The 22,105-nt window shown below is 39.5% G+C and overlaps 1 protein-coding gene across 5 annotated transcripts in view; it reads right to left on the bottom strand.

Moving 5' to 3' along the window:
* helz (helicase with zinc finger) overlaps nt 1-22,105 on the bottom strand; it is a 347,073-nt gene that overhangs the window by 157,923 nt on the left and 167,045 nt on the right. For all 5 annotated transcript variants that reach the window (XM_063030618.1, XM_063030619.1, XM_063030620.1 and 2 more), the window contains 2 exons: nt 19,321-19,499; nt 2,317-2,435 (listed from right to left, as the gene is read on the bottom strand). In XM_063030618.1, coding sequence (XP_062886688.1) covers nt 2,317-2,435; nt 19,321-19,499 — 298 coding nt within the window. The remainder of the gene's footprint in view (nt 1-2,316; nt 2,436-19,320; nt 19,500-22,105) is intronic.

The raw sequence follows: 22,105 nt of genomic DNA, 5'->3' as shown, positions 1-22,105 counted from the left end.
GGGAAAAGGCAAGTAGATGGAACTGAGTTTACAGACAGATCAGCCATGATCTTACTGAATGGCGGGCAGGCTCGATGGGCCAGATGGCCGACTCCTGCTCCTATTTCTTATGTTCTTATGTAAGAGGCAAAGACAGAGTGAAGAGGCAGAGACAGAGTGAACAGCTGGAGAATTTTTCCCTGGACAGAAACGGTTAATACAAGGGGGCATTTTTTTTTTGTAGTTTATTTTTTTATTGAAGTTCATCATCAAACAAACATTTCCATAAGATGTATTTAAGATACTGTACATATATATCATATAGTCATATCTGTCACAAATTTCCACATAATATTTATCTGAGGTATACACTTATAGAAAGGAGAGGAAGGATAGAACAATCAAAAGAAGAAAACTATGTACAAAGCAGGGAGTGATCTTTTTTTTTACAACATATTCATTAACTTGTGAGAATAAAATCAGGCCTATGAGGTGTTATGTAGTTAAACCATTTTTCCCAGTATGAATCAAATTGTTCCAACTTATGATTAACAGATGCTGTTATCTTCTCCATTTTGTAAATGTCCATTGTAATTTCCATCCATACATTTAAAGTTGGGCTCTCCTGTGATAACCATTTCCTAGTAAGGGCATAATTTTAAGGTGACTGGAGGAAAGTTTGGAGGGGGATGTCAGAGATAAGTTTATACATAGAGATTAGTGGGTGTATGAAACATACTGTCAGAATGGTGTTGGAGGTAGATACGTTCAGGACATCTTAGATAGGTACATGAATGATAGAAAAATGGAGGTCTATGTTGGAGGGAAGGATCAGATTGATCTTAAAAGATGGGCACAACATCGTGGACTGAAGGGCCTGTACTGAGCTGTTATGTTCTATGTTTGCCCTGATAAACTAAAACTGCAGCTGTTACCTTGCATCATCATCAGCGATCGTTCTGCACGTGTTTGAGTGGGATAGCAGGAAGACTAAAGGATGAGAAAAGTAGCTTTTAGAATGATTTGCACATCCTTCCCCTTCCTTTCAGGGAAGGAAAAATGTTCGAAGGCCCCTCTGTCACACAGAGCATGCAAGTCAAAAGTTCCTTTTTCACAACAGATGGTCAGGAAGTAACACTGACAGAAATTAGTTTTATCATTTTCACAAAGACAGTATTCTTGGACATGTACTATCAACACAGAAACTGGCAAAAGAACACCATGCACTTTTGGGAATGCCCCAAATACATCTTTCTTGAGAAAATCCTGGCAGACCAGCATGTCTGGCAACCAATGCAAAAGTATAAAACTGTTTGAAGTTGCCAACACATAGCACACATAATGGATGTGCCCTGTCTGCCCAGTAGTTATCAGAACTTCTGAAGCAGCCTGCTATCAATCGTTGAAAAATCACTTGGCCACAATCACTGCTGGAATACTGAGTGTTATCCATCAGAAGAAAGTATTTTATCTGGTCATTTCTTATCCCTGATTAAAAAGCAGTTACTATGATATTGTACCAAAGGGTTTTCTGCACTGCTCGGCTGTTGGAGAGACGATCCAAAACAGAATCCCTCTAGATCTGGGGTTCCCAACCTGGGGTCCACAGATCCCTTGCTTAATGGTATTGGTCCATGGCATGAAAAAGGTTGGGAGCCCGTGCTCTCAGTCTACAGAACTGTGCATATATGTATATATTTTAAGAAAGTTGTTAAGTTGAAAACAAAGTCACACAGATTATTGTTAAGATTTAGCTTGTACTCCTTCCTCTCCCCTCACCTTCTTATTCTGGCTTTATCCCCTATTCTTTCTAGTCCTGTTGAAGGGTCTCAGCCCAAAATATCAACTGTTTATCCTCCTCCATTGATGCTGCCTGACCTGCTGAGTTCCCCTAGCATTTTGTGTTGCTTTGGATTTCCCTTGTGTTTATGCCTGTGTGCGCGCACTTGCATGTGTGTATGTGTGTGTGTACAGAGAGAGGTAGAAGCACATCCAGTGCCAGTAAAAGACTACATCTCAACAATAAGTCATTAAATCAGTCCATACACAAGGAAGCTCTCACTTTTAATTCAGAATAGGCTGTGAGCAAAAGAGGGACCAATACAAGATCACTGTTACATCATTTTCCATTTTAATTTAGGGTAAAACAAAAATCTCTGGCCAAACCATTACTGCAACCAAATTACAACAGTATTAACTTCCTTGGCTCATTGACCAGATATTGTTATATTACAATTTTTTTCAAAATATGAAATTATATCATAAATAAACAGACTCCTAATTCATATTCTGGCATAGGTATACACTAAATCTAAAGTTTATCTGTAAAACACTTACTTGCATATGATCTCCAGCTAAAACAATCCTCGTGTGTCTGTTAGCCAGTGCCAAAGGCATGATGGTCTCACATTCCATCGCCTGTGCAGCTTCATCCAAGAGAATGTGAGTGAATAAACCTGTTGGTAATCAGATCATATAAAATAGTGAATAAAAGTCCTTGCAGTTAAATAGTCATAGTCATACTTTATTGATCCCGGGGGAAACTGGTTTTTGTTACAGTTGCACCATAAATAATAAATAGCAATAGAACCATAAATAGTTAAATAGTAATATGTAAATTATGCCAGTAAATTATGAAATAAGTCCAGGACCAGCCCATTGGCTCAGGGTGACTGACCCTCCAAGGAAGGAGTTGTAAAGTTTAATGGCCACAGGCAGGAATGACTTCCTATGACGCTCTGTGCTGCATCTCGGTGGAATGAGTCTCTGGCTGAATGTACTCCTGTGCCCACCCAGTACACTATGTAGTGGATGGGAAACATTGACCAAGATGGCATGCAACTTGGACAGCATCCTCTTTTCAGACACCACCGTGAGAGAGTCCAGTTCCATCCCCACAACATCACTGGCCTTACGAATGAGCTTGTTGATTCTGTTGGTGTCTGCAGACCTGGAACTGAGGTTTTCACTGAACATAGCATACATGGCACGTGGCAAACACATGAAATTTGAAATATTAACATATTCAATGTCTCTGGTTGAGCAAGTAATTGTTTTCTTGAGCTGGTTACAAGATAGGACAATGGTTGCCCTGGCTGAATCAGGTACCAGCTTTTGACGTATCCACAATTAAGATCAGGAATGCACTTAACATCAATAACCCAAATCAAATCCTGAATTAAGTTTTCTGGCCCAGTCTCTCTCCACAGTTCTCAAAAACTAGGAATTAATGCTTTGTCATTATTGCGTGGAGGACAGAAGTACTAACAGTGAACAAAACTCTGATTTTCAGAGATACTTCTGAATAAACAGTTGTACAAAGCCCCAAGACTGTAACTGATGCCACTGCAACCACTTCCAACATTGTGCATTAATACTCATGGAAGTTCCATGTTATTTTGTCTTTCACAGTCCTTTTCAACAATTGCTTTCAATAGAAAGGTTTTATTCTGAAGGATGATTTGAGGTACCTATTGTACAAAATACTTCTTGAACTGTTTCAAACATGATGTAAAACACTGCTCAAAACTCACTGAAAACTTCAACACGAGCCATTTTTATTGAGGTTTAATTCCATATATTTAGAATGTATCCTAGTCAAGCAGGCTATAAACAACATACACAAAATGCTGGAGGAACTGCTATTTCCAACGGGATCCCAACACCAAGCACATCTTTCCCTCCCCTCCCCAGTTTCTGCTTCTACAAGGATCACTCCCGACACAACTCCCTTGTTCATTTGTCTCTTCCCACTGATCTCCCTCCTGGTACTTACCCTTGCAAGCGGAACAAGTGCTACACCTGCCCCTACAGCTCTTCGCTCAACTTTCAGGACCCCAAACAATCCTTCCAGATGAGGCAAATCATCTGTGAGTCTGTTAGGGTCATCTACTGTGTCCGGTGCTCCTGTCATGGCTTCTTATACATCGGTGAGACACGATGCAGGTTGCAACACCACTTCGTTGAGCACCTACACTCCATCCACCAGAAAAAGCAGGATCTCCCAGTGGCTACTCATTTTAATTCCACTTCCCATTCCGACATGTCAATCCATGGTTTTCTCTACTGTCATGATGAGGCCATACTCAGGTTGGAGGATATTCCATCTGGGTAGCCTCCAAACTGATGGCATGAACATCAATTCCCCCAACTTCCAGTAATGCCCATCCCCCACTTCACCATTCCCTGTTCCCATTTCCCTCTCACCTCATCTCCTTACCTGCCCATCACCTCCCTCTGATGCTCCTCCCCATTTTCTTTCTTCCATGGATTTCTGTCCTCTCCTATTAGATTCTCTCTTCTCCAGCTCTGTATCTCTTTCACCTATCAACTTCCCAGCTCTTTACTTCATCCCTGCCAATTTCACCTACCACCTCATGTTTCTTCCTCCCCTCCCATCACCTTCTAACTCTGACTCCTCATCTTTTTTCTTCTTCAGTCCTGATGAAGGGTCTCAGCCTGAAACGTCGACTGTGCTCTTTTCCATAGATGCTGTCTGACTTGCTGAGTTCCTCTAGAGTTTTGTGTGTTTTGCTTGGATTTCCAGCATCTGCAGATTTTCACTTGTTTGCAAGTGGGCTATAAAATGAACTCCTATTTTGAACAATGTCACTCATCTTTAAAAATAATGTATACATGATTGGGTGGGAGGGAGCTAAGGGGCTTGCTTTGTTGCTGGTGTGCTGTGTGAGCACAGTAGGCTTGTTATGTTGACACCAGAATGTATGGCGACATATAGCTGACCCCAGCACATCCTTAGGTTGTGTTAGCCATTAATGCAAATGACACATTCCACTGTATTTTTCAATGTACATATGATAAGTAAATCAATCTCAATAAAATTACCATAAAAGATTATCTCAAGGTGAGAAATAAAAGATAGAACAACAAAAAGCAGGTGTTATTTACAGAGTGAGAAATACAAAGACCCAGAACGTAACACTAATGCACAGAGGAACCCAGAGTGTTCTTGCACATTAGTCACCGAAGACAAACATGCAGTTATAGTGAACCATTAAGGTGGCAAGAAGACTTGCCTTTTCACGCAGTTTTAAGCAAGGATGTCTTACATCCATGAGGGTCCTCATGAAACGAGACAAGGAGTACAATATGCTGTTCTAGTCTCCTTACCAAAGAAAGGATGTATTTGCCATAGGGAGTGCAGTAAAGAATGGGATAGCATCATTGCCATATGACAAGACATTAGGTCAACAAGGTTCTGCTTCCACAAGAGCCCTGCAGAATGAGAGGGCGTTTCATTGGTATAGATAAAATCTAACAGGCCTAGACAGACTGGATGTGGGGAAAATATTACTCCTGGCTGGGAATGCTATCAGAATCTAGGGAATCAGGGCAGGATAGTTAGGGCTGGGAGACATTTTTTCCATTGGGTAGTAGTGAACAGGAGGAATGTGTTATCATGGATGGTCGGAGAGGTTAACTGAATGTATATATAAAAAGAGATAACATTCTGGCACAAAGGGCATAAAAGGAATGAGGAGAGAGCAGGAATAGGGTGGAAGATGTCTGTCATGTTTGGAATATACTGTACTGCTGTTGCAAAGGTGGACTTTCAAGGCATTTATACCCTGAGCATGTATGCCTACGACAATAAACTTGAAAAACCAAGAGAAAATCTGAAGATGCTGGAAATCGGAGCAACACACACAAAATGCTGGAGGAACTCAGCAGGCCAGGCAGCATCTACGGGAAAAAAGTACAGTCGACATTTCGGGCCAAGACCCTTCAGCAGGACTGAAGAAAAAAAGATGAGCAGTAGATTTAAATGGGGGGGGGGAGAGGGAAGGGAGAAACAATAAACAAACTTGAATAATGGAGAAAGATCAAATGACGAAATGACCTACTCTTTTTTCTGTTTTCTGTGATTTTATATTTCTATGTTTCAAAGAGCTTAGAGGCAAACTTGCTGAACATATTTAGAGCTAGAAAGATAAGAAATTACAAAAGACATCAGATTCAGATCAGATTCTTGACAGACACATTAATTCAGTTTTAGCAAGGTCTTATTGTTGATCTTATCTGTGAGATTGGAACAGGTTGGGAGAGTCTTTTCCCGAACTGAGTCTAACTTATACCACTGCACGCTGGTGACTGCGCACATTTACAAGGAGCACTGTTGCAGGAAAGCAGCATCCATCATCAAGGACTCCCCACCATCCAGACCATTCTCGCTTCTCGCTGCCAGGTTCAGGAATAGTTATTACCCTTCATCCATCAGACTCCTGAACCAGCAGGGGCATCTTCACTCATCACAACACTGAAATGATCACTGAACACAACCTACAGACTCACTTTCAAGGACTCTACAACTCGAGTTCTTAGTATTATTTATTATTATTATTCCTACTTGTTTCTTTTTGTATTGCACAGTTTGTCAGCCTATGCCTGTGTGTCATTTTTCAGTGATCCTAGAGTGCTTTGTTCTGCAGAGAATGCCGACGTGAAAATGAATCTCAAGGCAGTCTTTAGTGACATACAAGTACTTTGATACACATGCAAAATGCTGGAGGAACTCAGCGGCCAGGCAGCATCTATGGAAAAGTACCATAGATGCTGCCTGACCTGCTGAATTCTTCCAGCATTTTGCATGGGTTGCTTGGATTTCCAACATCTGCATATTTTCTCTTGTTTGTGAATTAAGTACTTTGATAATACATACATGATTGACTTACCATAGAAACTACAGCACAGAAACAGGCCCTTTGGCCCTTCTTGACCTTTAATTGCACAGAAAGCCCCAAATTATGTTTCTTATTGCAACAGTAACTGAACAGGTACAGGCAGAAGAAACCACAATGACCAAGTTAAATTACAGTCACTCAGCTTTCTTTACCAAATGTAAAACATTAACTTCCACACAGGTTCTTTCATATCAATCTAAACAAGTAAAATGACAAGCAAAATTGCAGATATGTATGATAACCTCTTCCTACCTGAATGTAGAATCAACCAACAGTTGCTGCCCTAAGGGAGCCCATTCAGCCCATCACATTCCATTAGCCCCAGTCAGTTTTGTTTTCCCTTACAGAGATATATTCATCTCCCTTCTGAACACTACAATTGCATTGTTGAGCACAATGCACAACTGAACACTTGAATTTCACCACTGTAACTATGCTATGGCTTCTCCACTAATGGGGATGAGTGAGATCTAACAACTGCATATCATCTCTGTACAAGACTGAAAGTGTGATACCAGCTATCTACTCTATCTGTGCCTCTTATAATTTTCTAAACTTCTTTCTGGTCTCCTCTCAGCCTCCATTGCTCCAGAGAAAATAACACTAGTAAGTCCATTTTTTCCTCATAGCACCTGCCCTCTAACCCTGATAAATCTTTTCTGCACCCTCTCCAAAGACTCCACACTCTGAATGCTGCATGCAACTCCAGATACAACCTAACCAGAGTTTTATAAAAATGCAACATAACTTTCTAACTTTTCAACTCAACACCTTGACTAATAAACACAAGCATGCCACACCTTCTTTACCACCCCAAGAACTTATGCGGCCACTTTCAGGGAGGTATAGTCTTGGACACCAAGATCCCTCTGTACATCAACTTCCTGACTTTTCAATTCAACATCTCAACTAATAAAGGCAAGAATGCCACATGCCTTCTTTATCATCCCATAACTACTTTCAGGGAGCTATAGTCTTGGATCTCAAGATCCCTCTGTACATCAACACTGTTAAGAGTTCTGCTATTAACTGCGTATTTTTCCTTTACGTTTGATCGCCCAATGCGCAACACCTCATTCTTGCCTGAATTTAATCCCATCTGCCATTTCTCTGCTCATATGTTAATGGAAGAACTGGTCTATATGCCACTTCTAGAATTATTGTCACATGAACTGAGATACAGTGAAAAGCTTGTCTTGCATACTATTCACACAGAACAAATCATTAGACAGTGCATTAAGGTAAAACAATAACAATATAGAACGCAGTGTGACAGCTACAGAGGAAGTGCAGATATGTATAGTTAGATGTCACCACCTATACAGATAAACACTTCTAATTTTTAAGTTCTGAACCACTCATGTACAGAGGTCATCCACAAAACCTTGTTCTGTTATTTGTTACCTTGTTTCTCAAACAAACTGACGGGTTAATTTCTGAAATAAATAGCATGTATTCTAAATTATTGCAGCCTGATTAAGAATTGGAATAAAACCCAACATTAATTTTGTTCCCATTAATCTCTCATCTTTCAAAGGTCATATTTTAGTTAGTATTCATTTCAAGTTACAGCAGTCAAATTAACTCTGGCAGAAAGTATAAATTTTCCATAATTAGATAATTGTTATTTAAAATACCTTATTACAATTAATATTGGAATATGAGCACTTATATTCTGTGCTTGTATTCCTACAAGACTTTGAGTCAATGATTAATCTTGTTTTAAACCTTTAGTTCTAAAGAAAAGCCAAAGCAACAAACAGCCATCCCATCTGAATAAAAACATTGACTTACCTCAGTGAACACAATGCTACAGACAAGGGGAAACTTTTCTTAAAACCTACAGAATGTAAACAATATCCTTCCAGCTCTTTCTGTCTGGGTACTTAAAATTTGCAACACCTTCCTTCATGTTGCCTAGCGTATTGAAATTTCACTTTGTTACAGTGTTATTAGTTACACTAGGGGTTCCCAAGCTTTTTTATGCATGGACTAATACCGTTAAGCAAGTGGTCCTTGAGTTACACAGTTCCAGTAAAAATAGACGAAATGACAATTAAGAAATGAGGATATACATACAAGTCAGGATTGTGTATGACGTTTTGACCTTAACGGTATTGAGTTCCTTGGATGCCATTTGAGATAGACTCATCTCATCCAAGTGGAGAGCATTCCATCATACTCTTTACTTGCACTTTGTGGGTGGTGGAACAGCTTCACTCACCATAGCTTCTCAGCCAGTTGCTATATTCATGCAACACACATCAAAGTTGCTGGTGAACACAGCAGGCCAGACAGCATCTCTAGGAAGAGGTACAGTTGACATTTCAGGCCGAGACCTTTCGTCAGGAAGGTTTTGTGGATGAACTCAGTCCTGACGAAGGGTCTCGGCCTGAAACGTCGGCTGTACCTCTTCCTAGAGAGGCTGCCTGGCCTGCTGCGTTCACCAGCAACTTTGATGTGTGTTGCTTGAATTTCCAGCATCTGCAGAATTCCTCGTGGTTGCTATATTCATGCACCTGTTCCATTCAGTTTATGGTAAATGGTGACCGCCTAGATTTTGATGATTAAAAACCTGTCAATGATAATGCGAAAATATCAAAGGTGGGTGGTTATACTTTCTTGTTGGAGATGTTCATCTTAACAGCTGTGTGATGTGAATATTATTTGTCACTTACCAGCATATGTTTCAACAGCACTCATGTTTTGTCATCTGCAGCATGGACTACCTCATGAAGAGACAAGCTACAAATGGAATTCAATAACTGCAGAATAACAAACATCTTCACATCTTTCCTTATAATGCCAGGAATGTCACTGATGAAATAGCTAAAGACAGTTGAACCAAGTGCCTGATGAAGAGCCTCAGCCAGAAACATTAATTGTTTATTCCTCTCTATAAACGTTGCATGACTTGCTGAGTTCCTCTAGCATTTTGTATATTACAATACATGGCTGGGAAAAGTTTGCACTGCAGTCCTGTGGGTGCAATTTTTTCTGAACAAGTATAGAATTTGGAATATATGACCTTGTTTTTTTTAAATGCAGGCTTTTCTGCTCATCACTGCCTTTGAATATAAATAATCTAATTCTCAAACATATCTATTAAATCTTTCTTTAACATTTCTGTTCTCTAAGAGCATAGCTTCTCCAGATACTTTATGCAGATGTACTATTGAGAATATTCTGAACAGTTGCATCATTGTCTGTCATAGTCATACTTTATGGATCCCGCGGGAAATTGGTTTTCGTTACAGTTGCACCATAAATAATAAATAGTAATAGAACCATAAATAGTTAAATAGTAATATGTAAATTATGCCAGTAAATTATGAAATAAGTCCAGGACCAGCCTATTGGCTCAGGGTGTCTGACCCTCCAAGGGAGGAGTTGTAAAGTTTGATGGCCACAGGCAGGAATGACTTCCTATGATGCTCAGTGTTGCAGCTCGGTGGAATGAGTCTTTGGCTGAATGTACTCCTGTGCCCACCCAGTACATTATGTAGTGGATGGGAGACACTGTCCAAGATGGCATGCAACTTGGACAGCATCCTCCTTTCAGACACCACCGTGACAGAGTCCAGTACTGGTACAGTAATTCAAATACATAGGAGCATAAGAAGCTGCAAAGAATTGCAGACTTTGCCCAATTTATCAGAGACACATCCTTCCCCACTATTAGTACTATCCACTGGAGGATGCTGCCTCAAGAAAGCAACATCATCAAAGACTCCCAACGTCCAGGCAATACCACCTTCTCTCAGCTACCAATTTCCCTTTAACCACTCAGTTCTTGAACCAACCTGCAAAATCCTAATCACTACAATTTCGCAATACTCTGACCACTTTGCATGAAAATAGCCCTTATTTTTCCCCCAATAATGTTCTTGTAAAAATTGTATATAATGGACGTTTGGTGTATGTTTTTCTTGTGAATGCTGCTCATATGATGCTACTTGCCTGTGGTAATGCTGCAAGTATGTTTTTCATTGCATCCGTGCAGACATGTACCTGTGCATTTCATAATAAACTTGACTTTCATTGATCAGGTTTACTTCAGATATTAAGTACAGGTTTAATATTAAGTGCTCATTAATTTTAACATCACCTTCAAATAACACTGAACTACAAGAGGGGCATTAAGTGTAAAAGCTGGGATGTCATCTTGCAGATTGATAAACTGGTAAGTCCAGATTTGCAGTATTGTGTGCATTTCTGGCTTCTGCATTACAGGAAAGATATGGAGGCTTTGGAGAAGGTGCAAAAGAAGTTCATCACGAGAGACATTTTTAATATTATCTCCAAGGTATTGAATATAGATATCTCTCCTCACCCTATTACTGCTATCTTTGGACTACCTAAAATTTCCAGTAATCTTTCTCCTTCAGCCCATAGAATGATTGCATTTCTTACTTTAATGGCGAAAAGATGTATCTTACAACATTGGAAAGAGCTTAATGCTCCAACTACCTTTTTTTGGTTTTCTCAGACGATATTATGCTTGAATTTGGAGAAAATTAGAAGCAATCTTTATGACTCCTCATTTAAATTTGAACAGACTTGGAGATCTTTTATTCAATATTTTCATTTAATGTAATATATACCCTTCTTGTTTTTTTCACAGTTTTTAATGGAGGTCGGGATTGAGGACGTGATTTTAAGTTTTTTAACTCTGTTTGGTTTCAAGTTAGCCCATTGCTTTGCTTTGCTTTTAGTTAGTTGCACGGTGGGTTTTTTTTGGGGGGGGGTTCCTTTTCTCTATTGATATATATATAAAAATTAGTATACTATTATGTTACCTTGGTATGTTATGTTTAAATTACATTGTAGTATTTTTTTGTATTAATATCTTCTGTAATTTTATTATATTCTAACAGTGTATTAGTGTCTATATGGCTTACCTTTTTGTATACTTATTCAATAAAAAGATTTAAAAAGAAAGAAAGAAGTTCATCAGAATGTTGCCTGCACTACAGAGTATTATCTATAAGGAAATGTTGGACCAAACTTGGATTGTTGACTTTGGAGCAGCGGAGGCTAATTCTATCTGATAGAAGTTTATAAAATGATGAGAGGCATAGACAGAGTCTTTAGCAAAGGTTGGAAATGTGAAATTTACAGGACATAGTTTGAAGGTGAGAAGAGGCAAGTTTAAAGGTCATTTACAAGGCAAGTTTTTCTTTACATAGAGCAGTAGATGCCAAAATCAGACATGATCACATTTAAGAGGCAGTGAGATGGGCACATGAACAGATGGGTTTGGAGGGATTATAGTCCATATGCAGACAGGTGGAATTTACTTTATGGTTGGCATTTTGGGGGCTGAAGGGCATTTTTCTGTGCTGTACTTACTGTTTCATGTTCTGTAACTGTTCTGACGAAGGGTCTTTGAACTGAAATGCTAATACTTTTTCTCTTCCCACAGACACATCCCTGCAGGCTGAGAATTTCTAGCATTGTGTTTATATTTCAGATTTGCACTTTTTCAAGTCAAGTCAAGTCAAGTCAAGTTTATTATCTTGTCATTTCGACCATAAGCTCCTGGTACAGTACACAGTAAAAACAAAACAACGGTCCTCCAGGACCCTGGCTTTTTCTTGGTTTTCACTTACATGATATAATTGACCTTAACGAACAAAACAAATCCTTGAGATAGAACACTCTGCTGATGATCTACTGCTTTTACAATCAGCACTAAATTCCTCAACAGCATGTACTTTGGCAGAAATGAATTATGAACCCAAGTAAAGTTAATGCATCAGTAAATGAAATGAATGAATCCTAGTAACTGAAAGATAAATCAATTTCTTTTCTTTATTTGAACTTCTAAAGTGCAAGATTGCCCTTATTTGCTTAGCTGAACTAATCATCACACCCATTCATAGAAACAAAGAAAATAGAAAATAGGTGCAGGAGTAGGCCATTCAGCCCTTCGAACCTGCACCGCCATTCAATATGATCATGGCTGATCATCCAACTCAGAACCCTGTACCTGCCTTTTCTCCATACCCCCTGATCCCTTTAGCCACAAGGGCCATATCTAACTCGCTCTTAAATATAGCCAGTGAACCGGCCTCAACTGTTTCCTGTGGCAGAGAATTCCACAGATCCACCACTCTCTGTGTGAAACAAGTTTTTCCTCATCTCGGTTTTTCCTCACCCTTCAAATGAGAAGGGTGTGACATGACAATTAATGAAACCGAACCAAATGAAATTATCTGGATTTGAGATAATTATGGAATTCCAGACGAGCAGACTCTGTCACTGAAGAATTACACTCTTTTTAAAAAATTCCAAGTCATGCAAACCAATGTCTCATTAGGGAGGAGGTACAGGAGCCTGAAAACACACACTCAATGTTTTAAAAACCGCCTCTTCCCATCTGGCATCAGCTTTTTGAACACTAGCTCACTATTTTGCACTACTTATTCATTTTAAAATTCATCGTAACTCATAATTTTTTATGTATTTGATTGTACTGCTGACACAAAACAAATTTCACAATATATGTCAGTGATAATAAACCTGATTCTGATATCCAAACTATGAATCATTCCTGCATTTTATCTGCCCAAGTCTTAACTGGTGTCTAAAAATATTTTCAACACAGGATAATGAATCTATGCAGCTTTGCAAAGGAAAATTAAATGAACATTTGAATTTTTTTTAAAAATACACATCGGTAGCTGGAAACTAACATAAACAGGAATGAATCAGATAGCTTTAATTTAGAGCTGGCACTTCGGAAAACAGGCAATTTTTTGGCAACAATTTCAGCAAAAACCTTTACAGAATAGTTAATAAATCACAGCTTCTTCATGCATTGCTACTTAGCAAAAAATAGCAAAAATGAGAAGTAATCAAAGGAAGGCATACAACTAATGATAGAAATCTGAGAAAAATGAAATATTGAAATTGTTGAGCAGGTCAGGCAGCATCTCTGGTGAGAAAAACAAAGATCCCATTTCGGACTCTTTATTAGAACTTGAACAACATTTTCTACCTTCTAACACAGGGAAAAAAATATATACTGTACACTCAATGGCCACTTTATTAGATACATCTGCCTGGTAATGCAAATATATAATCAATCAATCATGTGGCAGCAACTCAATGCATAAAAGCATACAGACATGGTCATCTTTGCGCGAGGCCAAAAGAGATGGGAGGAGATCTTAACTGGATTTTTTGCATCTGTATTTGCGCAGGAGATGGACACACAGTCTATAGAAGTGAGGCAAAGCAGTAGCGAGGTTATAGAATCCATACAGATTACAAAGGGGGAGGTGTTTGCTGTCTTGAGGCAAATTAAGGTGGATAACTCCCCAGGGCCTGACAAGGTGTTCCCTCAGACCTGTGGGAGACAAGTGCAGAAATTGCAGGGGCCTAGTAGAGACGTTTAAATTATCCTTAGCAACAGGTGAGGTACCCGAGAATCAGAGAATAGCTAATGTTGTTCCGCTGTTTGAGAAGGGCTCTAAAAATAAATCAGGAAATTATAGGCTGGTGAGCCTGACATCAGCAGTGGGAAAGTTATTGGAAGGGACTGGATATAGGAATATTTGAATAAATAGGGACAGACTAGGGATAGTCAACATAGCTTTGTCCACAGTAGGTTGTGTGCAACAAATCTTAAGAGATTTTCAAGGAAGTTACCAGGAAAGTTGAAGGCAAGGTAGTTGACATTGTCTACGTGGACTTTAGCAAGGCATTTGACAAGGTCCTGCATGGGAGGTTGGTCAGGAAGGTTCAGTTGCTGCCATTCAGGATGAGGTAGTAAATTGGATTAGACATTGGCTTTGAGGGAGAAGCCAGAACGTGGTAGCACGTGGTTGTCTCTCTGACCGGAGGCCTGTAGAGAGCCACAGGGATCAGTGCTGGGTCTGTTGTTGTTTGTCATCTATATGAATAATCTGGATGATAATGCAGTTAACTGGATCAGCAAATTTGCAGATGACACCAAGATTGGGGATGTAGTGAACAGCTAAGAAAGCTAACAGAGCTTGCAGCTGGATCTGCATCAGCTGGAAAAATGAGTTGGAAAATGGCAGATGGAACTTAATGCAGACAAGTGTGAGGTGTTGCATTTCGGTAAAGCCAACCAGGACAGTGAACAGTAGGGCACTGAAGAATGCAGTAAAACAAGGGATCTGGGAGTACCGGTCCATAACTTATTGAAAGTGGTGGCACAGGTAGACAGGGTTGTAAAGAAAGCTTATGGCACCTTGGCCTTCATAAATCAAATTGTTGAGAAGAGGAGATGGGATTTTATGTTGAATTTGAATAAGAAGTTGACGAGGTCTAATTTGGATTAATGTGTGCAGTTTTGGTCACCTATCTACAGGAAAGATGTAAATAAGGTTGAAAGATTACAGAGAAAATTTACAAGGATGTTGCCATGACTGGAGGACTTGAGTTGAATAGGTTAGGACTTTATTCCTTAAAATGTAGAAGATTGAGAAGGAGATTTGATAGAGGTATACAAAATTATTAGGGGTATAGATAGGGTAAATGCAAGCAGATTTTTTCCACGGGGGGGTGAGACTACAACTAGAGGTCATGGGTTAGGGTAAAAGGTGAGAAGTTTAAGGGAAGCACAAGGGGAAAGTTCTTCACTCAGAGGGTCATGAGAGTGTGAAATAAGCTGCCAGTGCAGGTCGTGCATGTGAGCTCGATTTCAACATTTTAAAAAAGTTTGAATAGGTACGTGGGGATGGATGGCTATGGTCTGGGTGCAGGTCAATGGAATTAGGCAATTTTAATGGGTCAGCACAGACTACAAGAGCTAAAGGGCCTGGCCTGTGCTGTACTTTCTGAGCCGACAGGAAGGTGACAAACTCAAATAACCAGACGTAATCACAGTAGTGTACAGAAGAGCATCTCTGAACACATAATGCATTGAACCTTGAAGTGTATGGGCTACAGCAGCAGAAGAGCACAAACATACCTTTAGTGACCACTGAGTGCATATACTCCCCAAGTAAAGACACAATCAGTTATCAATTTTAACTGCCTACTCTTCAGGAGAAAGCTGTGAACTCTGGGTTGTGGATAGCAAATTAACAGAAACATTAGTCTAAGACTCTGACCATGAGGTCTCAGCCCAACTATCAACCTAAAGCATATCCTGAAAAACAAGCAACACACACAAGATGCTGCAGGAACTCAGTAGGACAGGCAGCATCTACGGAAAAAAGTACAGTCGACGTTTCAGGCCCAGACCCTTCAGCAGGACTGGAGAAAAACAGATGAGGAGTAGATCTAAAAGGTGGAGGAAGGGAGAGAGAAATACAAGGTGATAGGTGAAACTGGGGGGAGGAGAGATGAACTAAAGAGCTGGGAAGTTGGTTGGTGAAAGAGATGCATGGCTGGAGAAAGGGGAGTCTGATAGGAAGGAACAGAAAGCCATGGAAGAGAGAAAAGGAGGGAAGAGCACCAGAGGGAGGCGATGGGCAGGCAATTAGATAAAGTGAGAGAGGGAAAAGGGGTTGGGAAATGGTGGGGGTCCAATTTCCTGCATCTGCAGATTTTCTCTTGTTTTTGCCCCGAAAAACAAATAGCACCTCAAAAATTCTCACAAAAAGATATTTTCTCAAAAATTTAAACAGTAGAAAGGAGTGTGCAAAACAAAGGGGGAAAAGCCTTTTATTTAAAAATAACTTACATGACATTGTGGTCAGCTAGCCTGCCAAATGTGCATCTGGAATTCACCCAAGCAAGGCAGCTGTGAGGATTAGCATTTGAACCTTGCTACAACATTCACTGGCAAAGGTAGCAGCCTGGTTTTGTTTGCTTAGTATTGATAACCAATTTGAATATTCCTCAGTTAAGGTGTGGGGAGAATTTCATGCCTACAATCACAAAGAAAAACTACCACTTCACTAATGAGAACCAGGGATTTACATATATCTCTGTTCTGTATCTCTGTAATGGATATCTCTTGGCTGTACATGAAGAGGAAAGCAGGAGACTTATAAAATCTGACCAAAACAAAGTGAAATCTATTTTCTCAGGAGAAACAAAAGCCTATCATCACTGGTCTCCATGGGAACAGCAGTGAAATATGTTCCGTGCTGATGATCAGTTGAGGGATGCTTCCTACATGGCACACAGAGGGTGAAGTACCACTGTCATAAGGAGCACCTCAAGGAGACTATTATTTTGTTGCTTTTCAAGATAACTCAGAGAATTTGAAGAACATTGATTAAGAAAGAATCCCATTCCCATTAAAGACCAACACATCCCAAATATACCATGATTACTTCCTTGAATTATCAAGTCTGATGAAACCTGTTCTAACACTGTAATCCAGAGCGTGCATAATAGCTTTGATTCATATCTAACTGAAACGTATTTATTACAAAGGCAAAGATCACTCTTTAAAAGAAACCACTGCAGCTACACAGCACACAAGACAGGCTTTATTTGGAACGACCACTGTGACTGAAACACTTTCAAGCTTTTTCAAAGACACATGAAACGCCGAACGATGCTGAGTCAAAGGGAAATGATGAACAGACTACATCTTTTGTTCTATACTAGAGAACCTGCCTCTTTCCTTTCTCAAAGCAGCAATAGAGATTAATGAAGCAAATTTACAGGTGCAGCAATTAAAGTAAACCAGACTGCACCTACTGATGAACATGAAAGAGGGGGAAAAAAACTTTTCTTTTTCAGAATGTAATTGCCCACTGAAAATTAATTGGTTGTGTCTGATCAGTCCAACAATTCCTTAACAGAAAAGATGCTTGTAATGGGGTTCTCTGTCTCCAAGCGATATCCTATTTACATTACGACTTTGCTGCTAATTAGCAGCAGATTCATACTTATAAAAATAGTTTGGCTGAGTGCAAGCCAAAGCATCACCAAAACCAGAGGCAGATTTAGTGAAATGTTACTGAATGGCTGAGCACAGATCAAGGACACCATCTCTGTCTCCCTGACAGCTATTTTGCTGTCTTTATTTTCTTCATAGAGATCGTTAAAGTGTATATGTGAAAGTCACTATTGGGCTTTTCTATTTAAATGTCTACTACTGCTTTGATCAATGCTTTATGTCATTCTGGGACATAGGAGCAAGAGCAGGAGCAAAATCATTTATTTATTTTCAAAAACAACATTCATAAAAACCTACAACCAAGAAGAGAGATTTAAGCTACTTCAGGGTAGGTATACCTCAAAGAGACTTTGCAGTGGAGCAGCAAATCATAAACATAGGAGATTCTTCATTTGCTGGATATTTTGAGCAACACACACAAAATGCCAGAGGAACTTGTCAATTCGGCCAGCATCCATGAAGGGAAACAAACAGTTGATGTTTCAGGCCAAGTGATGAGTTCATTGAGACCCTCTCTCACTGCTCCCTCTCTGACTCTTCAACCATGTGCTCACCCAGGCTTGACCTATCACATGCAAGCTTCCCTTCTCTCATCTTCATCCTGGCTTCTACCCCATTCCTCTCCAGTCCCAAATGAAGGGTCTCAGTCCGAAACATCGACATTTTATTCCCTAACACTGGCTACATCCTATCATAGATATTGGTTTTGAGATATCCACCCCTCATCCACCTTCTCCGCAACTTAAATCAAACACTTTACCCGGTTCTGATGAAAGGTCTTGGACCTGAAACTTAGCAGGCCAGGCAGCATCTATGGAAAAAAAATAAACTGTGGATGTTTTGGGGTGATACCCTTCATCAGGACTCGGCCCAAAACGGCGATTGTTAACTCTTTTCCATCGACTCTGCCTGGCCTGCTGAGATCCTCCAGCATTTTGTGTGTGTTGCTTTGGATTTCCAGCATCTGCAGATTTTCTCGTGTTTGTTCACCTGAAACTTGACTGTTTCTCGTTACACAGGTACCATCTGACCTGCTGAGTGTTTCCAACATTTTCTGCTTTTACTCTAAATTAGTGTCACAGTCTACACACAGAACTGGTTCCTAACTCCACAGCTGAGAGATTTAGCCTTCCCTCTATGGATTATGTCTATACTTCTCACTGTCTGAGTAAAGCAGCCAGCAGAATCAAAGACCACCCACCCACACATTCTCTCCCTTCTTACATCAGACAGAAAATACAAAAGCCTGAAAACACGTACTACCAGGCCCAAAGACAGCTTCTACCTCGCTGTTAAAAGACTACTGAATAGTTCCCAAGTACAACAAGATGGCCTCACAATCTATCTTGTAAATCTCGCACCTTATCGTCTACCCGCACTATACTTTCTCTGTAGTTGTTGCAATTTATTCTGCATCCTGTTTTAGTTTTATCTTGTATTACCTCCAAGCACTCTGCAGTTGATTTGATCGGTATGAAAAGTATGCATGACAAGCTTTTCGCTTTTCTTTTTTTTTTGATTTTCATGTTAAATTTCACACATTGGTTTTTGAAAATTGGGTGAAATACAGTAAATAAACAGAAACCATCAGTTCACAAATGCTTTAAAAAATAAACCTTGATTATCAAATTTCCAGGGAAGACAAACTTGGTTTGAGATGTATTTTCATCATTTAGGTCCTTGAGCATTCTGACAAATCTGCTGCTTAAGGGAATTAGAAAACTTACATTTTGAAAAATGAGCAATGAAAACAGAAATTTCAAAAATACAAAAACCTTGATTCAAATTTCCAATGTGGCTTACCTAATTCAAGATCCAATTGGCAGAGATACTGTGATGTACTTAGAGTAACCACTACCACCCGATGTCTCAATATATCTTCTTTCTGTGGCATCTGAAAGGTGGAATGTGTGCTTGAAATCAAACAATACTGCTGCACTACAGGATGCACGGTCTTCACCCATCGATTTCTGAAATACACTCTGCAAGTGAAGAAATTCAATTTCAGACAACATCCAATCGAATACTTTTTATTTTAATCAAAAAGCAAAGAAAAATTACATGTTGGAATTCTAAAACAAAAAGTACTGTTGATACTCAGAAAGTCAGCGACATCTGTAAAGAGAGAATCTGAGTTATTGTACCATGCTAATGAACTCCTGTTGAAAGGGCATTCATTTCCTCTCTTTCCACAGATGCAGCCTGATCAGCTAGATATCTCCTGCATTCGCTGTTACATCTTAAAACTTGTTTTTGAACATTTAGTTTTAAAGGTCACAACTTCAGTCTTTGATTTTATAATGGTAAGGCTAACTTTTTGTTCAACTAACTATCCAAGCAACCGTTACACAAAATGAAAATGAAAATAAAAACACTGGAAATCTGTCTGGTGTCAATATCGCCTGAAATGGAGGGGCCACTGCACAGGATGCCTCAAAATGGTGGTGCCCATCATTAGGGACCACTATAACCCAGAACATGTCGTCTTGCAGTTGCTACCAACGAGGAGGATGCATAAAAGCCTGCAAATATACACTTAACGTTTCAGGAACAGTGGCTTCCCCTCCACCATCAGATTTCTGAATAGACAATGAATCCATGAACACAACCTCACTATATTTGCTCTCTTTATTGCAGTGCTCACTTAATTTGATAACATTACAAGGGTTTTTTCCAGATCCATTGGTTTCCTTCTACAGTCTTAGGATGTATCGGGTAGATTAACTGATCATTGTAAATTGGCCTGGGATTAGGTTTGGGTTAATTGGCATTATTTGTGGATGCTGGGGCGGCACGGCTTGAAGAACTACAAGGGCATACTTGGTGCTGTATCACTAAATAAAATAAAATGTCACAAATTTCTAATTATAATTTTCAATCTTTTTATGTATTGCACTGTACTGCTGCCAGAAAACAACAAATTTCATGACATGCATCAGTGTTTCTGAAATAAAAACAGAAAATGCAGAGAACATTCAGTCGTTGAGGAACTTCAGGTTAGGGATTCTTCATCAGAACTGGCAAAAAAAAGAGATAAACAAGTAAGCATTCAGTAGCAAAGGTGGGTTTTGGTATTCCATGGGGGTGAGTTCAAGTGGGTTAACAAGAGTAGTTACAAGTACATAATGCATTTTGTGCACTGTGCTGTTAATACCCAGGCTGTGAGACACACACAATGAGCCAAACTATACAAATGGGATAACATAATCTCAGCTGAAACTACTTTTGAAAGAAATGGCCAATAGTAGAATGCAGAAGATAAAAACTTAGTTATCTAACACTGCAGTGTGTCCAGACAAAAGATGAGGTGTTCCTCAAGCTTGTGTTGGGCCTCAGTGGAACAATCAAGAGGGCACAGATAGAAAGATTGAATTGGGAGAGCCATAGTAGATTAAAATGGCAGGAACTGGAAGCTCAGCATCATTTCCACAGACCAAAGTTATTCTCCAAAGTAGAAGAGACAAATTTATCAATACCAAATGCATAACTCAGGAGCTGAAGAAGTGCAAGTGAATTGCTGCTTCATCTGAAAGAAATACTTCATCTGGGTTTTAGTAAACTCAGAGCTCAGCTTCCAACTCTTTCACTGTGATCTTACAACTGTGGGCTGATTATTTTCCATTTCACAACTGCCACTGGAAATTCATATAAACAGTAGATACATGTGACTGTAATCAAACTAAAATTAATCCTCAAAGAATCATAATGTATCACATAATCTTAGTTTTTTCCTCCATGAAGACACAGTTAATCAGAGTAATTCTCTGCAAAACACATCCAACATCTGTATCCTCTACAGGCAGGATAAATCCCCATATGTTTCACACTAATCTTCCAAAGTCAACCTGAGAAGCATTGTGTACAAATAAATAAATCCAAGTTGGCTCTGAACACTTCCAAACACAACTGAAAACAAACTGACATGGCCCAAAGAAAGAGAATAGAGGTGCTTTCAAATACTGAAAGCATTAATGCACAGGATCTGTTCTTATTCTCCGTCAAGTGTACATAAAATTACACTGAGAACCACTGCCACAAAAATCAGATGAAATGTTACAAAATCTTTAGTTTTAATGGTTTTTTCTAAAGATGATAGTTGATCCATCAGCAGTTTTAAGATTTTTGTCATAAATACTGGAACGTAGGAGAATGGGAGGAGATTTGACAGAGATATAGACAGGATAAATGCAAGCAGGCATTTTCTACTGAGGTTGGGTGAGAGTAGAAGGGTTAAGGGTGAAAGGTGAAACGTTTAAGGGGAACGAGGGGGAACTTGTTCACCCAGAAGATGGTACGAGTGTGAAATGAGTAGCCAACAGAAGGTGCGGGATCACCTGCAACATTTATGAACAGCTTGGATAAGTATATGAATGGAAGGGTTACGGAGGGCTATGGTCTAGGTCGATGGGACTCGGCATGATTGGGACTAGATTGGCCTGGGGGCCTGTTTCTGTGCTGTAGTGGTTTATCACAATGACAATTCAATGGTATATTTTATCAAAAATTAAGTAAATTATCACTCTTTTATGAAGTTAAATTATCTCTTGGTAATGTGCAAAGGCAGGTTAAAGATACTGAATCCTGAGCC

Source organism: Mobula hypostoma, chromosome 22 (genome assembly GCF_963921235.1).
Source record: "Mobula hypostoma chromosome 22, sMobHyp1.1, whole genome shotgun sequence".
Lineage (NCBI taxonomy): Eukaryota > Metazoa > Chordata > Chondrichthyes > Myliobatiformes > Myliobatidae > Mobula > Mobula hypostoma.
This window is presented reverse-complemented; position numbering and strand designations above follow the sequence as displayed.